Source organism: Nannobrachium achirus (genome assembly GCF_963921795.1).
Source record: "Nannobrachium achirus genome assembly, chromosome: 15".
Classification (NCBI taxonomy): domain Eukaryota; kingdom Metazoa; phylum Chordata; class Actinopteri; order Myctophiformes; family Myctophidae; genus Nannobrachium; species Nannobrachium achirus.
In genome coordinates, this window is record NC_137822.1 from 8466488 (window position 1) to 8474152 (window position 7665).

General features: G+C 41.9%; 1 protein-coding gene across 1 annotated transcript; it reads left to right on the forward strand.

Moving 5' to 3' along the window:
* Positions 1 to 1427: 1427 nt before the first annotated feature.
* On the forward strand, positions 1428 to 2516 carry LOC308299561 (G-protein coupled receptor 182-like; the record flags this gene model as incomplete). Its single annotated transcript, XM_080743358.1, has 1 exon — positions 1428 to 2516. One exon carries the CDS (start codon positions 1428 to 1430, stop codon positions 2514 to 2516), a length of 1089 nt encoding a protein of 362 aa, XP_080599484.1.
* Positions 2517 to 7665: the final 5149 nt, after the last annotated feature.

Consider the following 7665-nt stretch of genomic DNA (forward strand, 5'->3'; position numbering starts at 1 on the left):
TACAAATAAATTACTGACATATTTGACAACCTACTACTTAAAACTTTGATAGTGGAAATAGCCGATCTACAAGCTCACAACGTGAGCTTGTAGATCTGCTATTTCCACTATTTCGGAAATTTTTCAACATTCACGATTATGACAAAATAATTGCGATAATGTCAAATAATCACGATTAGACGATTATGTAATAATTGTGACAGCCCTAGCACTGACTCCACTGAGTTCCAAACAAGGCACAGTACGTTCACACAATCTGCAAAACCACCCCTGGCGAAACGGGGCTCTATCTGCCTTTTTTAACTGCACTACTAGTATAAGTCACTATCCTGGAAACACTTTCAAATAGACTTAGATTTTAGAAAACAGAGAGTTAAGGAGTGCATCTGTTTGGCTGTAGAGTAAAACATCTCCCAGGAAAGGTGCTCTTTGGTAGTCAGGTGACAAAATTGATGCGAAAAAAGTTAGACCAAGGCACTCTTGAGGGACAGTTAAAAAGCCTTTATTTTAGGGCTAATGCATGGAAAGAATAAAACATTCACACATAATGCCTTCTTCAGGGTGACTGAGTCACCCTTTAAAGGACAACTTTAGTTTTTTTACAACAAGGGTTCATATTTTAGATTGTAATTAGAGAAAAGAAAAAGTGAGGGTTAAAATGTTTTCATTTGCTTCGTTCTATTGTTTTATCGCGTTTACCGTGTTAAAATGTGGGGCATGCGTACGCATTGGGGCATGTGTACAAGTGGCTAAATATGTCTTTTTAGAGACAATAAGCCAGCAGTTTCTTTATTGCCATTTACAGTAACACTTCTAGCCCCCATAAGTCACATCCAACCATGAAAGGTTGCGTTGTATCTTGGGAATGGACTTATTCTGTGTACAATGACATATTTAGCCACTTGTACGCATGCCCCCAACCACTGAAATAAGAATCTCTAAAACAATAGAAAGAAGTAAATGAAATAATTTGAACACTCATCTTTTATATTCTTTAATTACAATCTAAAATATGAACCCTTGTTGTAAAAAACTAAAGTTGTCCTTTAACTGTCCCTCAAGAGTGCCTTGGTCTAACTTTTTTTGCAGACTTAGATTTTATTTTATCTTCTACACTACAGGATTTAGCAGGTCACACAATGGACCATTGATATGCATCCAGGGTCATTCCTGTGTTAATTCATTCTTTTGACACCGGGCAGTGGGCAGCTTTTTTTTAGGTGTTTTAGGTTGTTTTTGATCGATGCACATGCGCGCATTGTGCTCCTGCTCAAAAGACTGCCCGTACCGCCGTGGCACCCTGTGCAATGAGCACTGCACCACTAGTCCTAGACCCTCCTATTGTGCTGTGCTTTTATTATGTAATGTTTGAAAACATAATCAACCACTTTGAGTCTGAAACAAAGTTTTGCTTTTAATTCCAGACCATGTCGCTTGAAGACCACAGCAACCACTCCATCCACAATGACACTCCGTGGTACACAGAGTGCACTCTCCACCTCAACACAGATGACCGGCGCATTGCACTCTTCCTCCTCTACCTGTTCATCTTCACGGTGGGCCTGTTGGCGAACACTGTGGTCGTCTGGGTCAACTGGCGCCGCCGCCACTCGGCCAACGGGGTCCTCTTCTGCATCATCAACATGAGCCTGTCGGACCTCATGGTGATCGTGGTTTTGCCCTTCTTCATGATGGAGGTGACCATGGACCATGTGTGGTTGTGGGGTCACTTCCTCTGCAAGGTCACCAACCTCATCTACCTGGTCAGTTCCTACAGCAGCTGCTTCTTCCTGGCCTTCATGACCCTGGAGCGTTACTTGTCCCTGACCAGGCCTTCATCTGCCACCTGCTTCCCTGTGGTGGGCCGGCGCCGCTGGTTGCTCTGCGGAGGCCTGTGGCTGCTATCCTTCCTCCTGGCACTGTTGGAGAATGTTCATGTGGACCTCCTGGAATGGGACGAGCCAGGCTGTTACGTGATCCCGCAGCAAAATTACACAGCGTGGTACGCAGTGATTGATTTTTCCTTGTTGGTGTTCCAGTTCCTGGGCCCTGCGGCCGTCATCATCACCTTCAACATCCTCATAGCTCGTGCGGTTCGCACGGCTCCGGATGTGCAGGGCCGGCGAGAAGTGTGGCTGGTGCACGTTTACTCACTGGTGTTTTTGTTGTGTTGGCTGCCATTCCACCTGGTAAATATGATGATACTCATGGAATTCCTAAGTCTCTACGGAGACGACAATAACCCCTTTAGTTTTTTTAGCTGTAATACGTTTGAGGTGCTCCAATACTCACACACAGTGTTGCAGGGTTTGAACCTCTTCCACTGCATCGCCAACCCCATTCTCTACAACTTCCTTAGTAAGAGCTTCCGCTACAACCTGATCAATACAGTGATGAACTTCATACCCAGAGAGGAGGCTGGGGTTCCTAACATGGCTGACACAGGGGGGAAAGAGGCCGGGAAGCAGCAGAGGATAAGCGACGTGAGCACCAGTCACTCAGATGTTGAATCGTAAGAAGTCCAGTGATGTAATTGGTAGAATGGGACTTCTGTCATATCTATGCAAAAATACAGTTCAAAGACTTTCTCTAAATGATAAAAACCTGTGGAAATGAAAGTAACATTCTGTGGTAATCTGAAGCCACGTTGTCTTTGATGCCTCGGAAATGCAGAGGCTGTAGATTATACACTGTATTATGACGTAGTAGTGTCTCCTTTCCAAGACTCATTGTACCGTTTGTTGTGTAAGAATGATGGGCTTACCATCAGCTTCCCCTTATAATACATCATGTTTTGCTTTTCAAGACATCAGAATGTAGGAGGAAAGAAAAAAATTATTTTCCCCCACTCCCACAGGAACTCACAACGCCAGTGGGCCAGTGCAAGATAAGACCTTTTTACTATTTAGCCATTCACAAATGTGGAAATGTTGTAATTAATATTACTATTAGTATTTTAGACTACTTAACGTAAATCATTACGGGTGTGAATGCTGCTGTATAACACACAAGCTTGCCTGTATCATTCAATGAAATAACCTCAATGTGATCCAGTTTAACTGGGAAATGTAAGTAACTGTTGTAATTTGCTGTAGTTGCAGTACACTATCTCATTTTGTGTTGCTTTGTGAGGAAGTCCAAGCTGATCCTGTGACTTCCATTTCAGCTGCCAGGGTGAGTTTCTTTCCACCTCTAATAACAATGTGGACTTGGTGATAAGAAGAGGGAGAACGAGGACACAAGCTCATGTATCTGTCCACACCTGGGCTTAGAGAGGTCAGGGGTCACAAACCTCTGGAAATGATGAGTGTAGAATACTTCAAATGCAAGGCATAAAGGGGACCAGAACTGATAGATACAGAGATCTCCATGGGCATAAAAGGGACAAACACTGACAGATACATATATCTCCATATACAGGCATTGACACTAAGGCTTGCCCACCTGCCCCCGGTAGGTAAATAAAACTTTCGGGCAGGTGAAGTTTTCTTTCAGGTTGCCCGACTGGGCAAGTGCACATTTGAGAGGGGACACAACCATCACACAAGATATCTGTCTGAACACTTGAACACTTCTTGTATGTGGAATGTAACAAGTGTGAAACTATAGACATATTCAATCATAGCTATGTAGGTATTTGGATTTGGAGGTATTGAGGTATGACATTTTTTATCGCACAGCCCCAGAAAGTAAAGAAATAAGTGTTAAATTGAGCGCTAATTAAAATCTTGCCTATCATTTTATAATGGACAATTTACTTTTCGGGCAAGTGGGCATGACCTTTGGGCAAGTAGAACATGACCTGCACTTGCCCGATGGACAAGTGCCTCTGAGACCTTAGTGTCAACCCCTGATATATGGGCACATCAGTCAGATTGGTGGTGCAGACTGAGGGCCGCCCTCACCTCTAGTAAAATAACAAGGTGCAAGTTGGCACCTCGACAGATGTTGCCGGGCAACAGTACGCAGGGCCAATGAGGGAGCAGCGTACCTTACGGTTAAACATCTGCATGACTTAATCATAAGAATCTACTCAATTAGAGAATGTAGAAATAATGTTACTTTGGTCAACGTTTGCCTTTTATTTCTCCTATGTCCGTGGCTCAATTTTGGGGGGCTGACATTTAGCCCAAGGAATGTTTTTCATGCAAAACAAATGCTTGCAATGTATTCAGAATCATGAAGAACCCCTCGTTTGACCCCTCACATGCTGCTTAAAGCAGATTTCTTTCTTTTTTTTTTTATCTTTTTCTTTTCCTGTATAGTGGAGTCAATAGGACAGTGAATATACAAATGGCCATAACTTTTTTTCGCGATGTTTCCGGCAGAGCAGGCCTCTCATTCTGTGGACCTTAATGACCAAACTAATAGAAACAGAAACAGAAATAAAAAGTACGGCATGACATCACAGGTTCAACCCTATTCCTTGAGCTTTTGGGCCTTTGACTCCCTGACTAGTAACAAAAGTCTGGCGGTAAACAGTCCATTAGTTTTGGAGAGCAGGACAGACAGACAAGCTGTGAATTGTCCTGGGCCAAAGATGTACGTACAGTAAATGTAATGCTTCTATCACTTTGAAATGTATATCTGTGCCATTCTGTCATACACAGAAGGAAAACATGTAAATGGTGCATTTATATATACCGCCTTTATCCAAGGCACTTTACAGAGATTGTGCTGTGCATTACACTCGGGGCAGGAAAATGAAATAGTGTCATTGTATCATGTGGCAAAGTGTAAATCTGGCTATGCTGTTGTCTTATAAACAAGCCACATTGTTTTCTTGAGTTTACATCCCATTAGACCTTTTATCTGAATTGTACTGTACTGTGCTTTTCCTATGCAAACTGATAATAAAGTAATTAATCAGTCAATCAACTGTGAAATCCACATGAAATGGAAATTACAAATCTCTCAATCATGAATATTTGAAGACATTTACTGGTTAACTGTACCAATATCTTAACCATTTACTGTAACAGAATTATTTATAGACTATCTTTGTCCCAGAGAAATGTAAATCCTATCATGCATCCACGATAAAGGACATGATGTGTGTCCTGTGAGCATAACATCACCACAAAGTATGCCTCATTGCCACTAGATGGCACTGGTTATCCATAAGTGGCAGACCATTCATTTTGTAAGATTCATTCCTGGCATTTGAATCGCTTCAATTGAACATTCCTATTGGAAAATCTGTATCAAATTGATTTACACATTTTAAATGAAACCTCTAAATAACGGGTCATCAATGTTTCTCAGGCCAAGGAGGGACTTAGCTAAAAGAGAGATGAAGCATGCAAGACACAACATAATTGCATAATATTGTGTTGCAGATAAAACTTTTTCAGATTTCATAGATAGCTTCATACTTGTTTGATATAGTGTTGATCAGTGTTGTGTATAAATGCATGTTTATTTTTTGTTGTTTGTTTGATTATACATGACCTTTTCTACATGGGTTCATGTTGATTTGTCTTTGTCAGATAGTTAACCACTTCATCTCAATGCAAACAACAAACATGACCTTTGGCTCTGAATTTAGTTAGCTCTTTTCCCCTCTAAACCAAATCTCTTAGCAGAAAATAGCCGATACACATTATACATGCGTTGTGAAGTTGTAGATATAGGCTACCTTTGGCAAATGTTCTGGGTGGTTAATGTAAAAAGTAAAAACTAAAAGTTCCTATCACACAAAGATTTGGCACCTTTCCTGTAGAAATTCTGAGGACCCCTGAGGGGCCCCGGATCCCCCGTTGAAGTACTTTCATAAGTAAAAGAATTAGGCCAGGATGGACCTGTTATTTCTTTTTTATGAATAAGATTTTGTATGTTTTGTGTAGAGATGTTTGCCTTACATTTGCAGCATGGGGGGGAAAGCCCAAGCCAAATGTCTCACTTGTGAGACAATAAAGCTGACCTTGCCCTTCATGACATTAACATTTAGTGGTTTACTATTTTATATTCATGGTCACCTGCTTTCTTTTACTAGTACATGTGAGATTAAAGATAAACCCAGCAGCTTTTTACATTATAAATGCAGCCAACACTTATAGGCCTATTCTAAGCTCCTTCACTGACTAGGGAGTGATAGAAAAATCACACCCAGTGTGAAGTGAGCGATGCTATTTATTAGTTAATTTCGCGAAGCTTGGTCAGTGTGACCCTGGGCGTACAAACAGACACCAATTGACCTAGATGTAGGAGCGGTTAGCAGTAGCGACCCGCTCAAAAATACCAAATCTGTATTTTAAGGTTTTGACATAATTGCAGAAGTGGAGCCTATATATTTCTGAAACAAACTAAAGACATTGGAATGGGTTAAAGTAGGCTACTCCTTGAACAAGTTAAGTGTGTTGCAATGCCAATTAATCATTATTGACAATTCAGAGAAAAAACACCTGGCAGCAGTGCATAGTAATAACACCAGAGAAGCAAACCGCAACCCACTTGTAGCATCTCTGTGAATCAAAGATCGTATTGTATTCAGCCCCTCCACCCCCCGCACAATAACACACAAGGGTCGGTCTGTCTTTCCTTCCGCGTGTTTTGAGTGTTGGAAAAAGTTACATAGCCTTTGCTCAATGGCAATCACCTTTTGAACTCTCAACTGACGGAATCCACAGAGAATCCCCTCAGCATAAAAAAGCAAAAGAAAGTCACTGTAGCCTAAATATAATCAATTTACAAAACAAAAAACTAGGATGTCAATACATGCCGATGCAGAAGAGACTGCATTATTCTCACTTTGTGTCTCTCTTCAAGTCTCTTGTGATCCATTTTTGGGGGTTGTGATTTTTGTCTCTGCCAAGCCGAAAGGCAAGGCAGAGACAATGTTCCGAGACAATGTTTTGCACCCTGTCTGTCCGTCCGTCCGTCCGTGACCATGTGTCTGTCCGCCCGTCTGTTACCAGCTAATCTCTGGCACCATTGGTGCAGTCACTGCCTAACTATGCACACACACTCCCTGAATGCAGAACCGCTGCCCCACATTTTTCACATGGGCCTCTTCCAGCACCACCATGAGGCAGATGCGGATTTGTACAAAACATATTTTTGATAGTAGGCTACTCCTATATAGATTTTGTCCAAGAATCACACACATCGGTGCACAGTATCTCTATGTGATCAAGTCAGAGCTGTCAGATATTTCATATTCCATCCTAATTGGCTAACATTGGCTTCCAAAGTTTGCAAACTTTGGAATTGGTGCTGGATTTGGATTTGTCCTTTTTGAACAAAATGCCTCAAATCATGTACACAGCGTGCGATTTCCGAATGCAGCACATGCCACCCTTTTCACATTGGCCTATTATAGCGCCACCATGAGGCCACTATAGTATACCTGACCTGGCGGAGACCTGTGCTCGGAAGAGCACTGCTTCTAGTTTTCTTCTTTTTTTGACTAGAAATTCGATGAGCAAACTGAAGAAAACTCCCGAAGCTTGCCTTGTGGTTTCTGCAGAAACAGTAACTTTTACAGTATATTTTGTAAACTATCTACAAATGTAACCAAAATGGACCCCATTTGGACAATCTCAGACTCGGAGTTGAGTTTAGTTGTCTCACTGAGTGGGAACTTGATCTGCTTGCTACCTTGGTTACTTGCAATGCACTCACGCCCACCCTGCGCCCACCCCCTCTCTCCCTCCGTCCCTATCT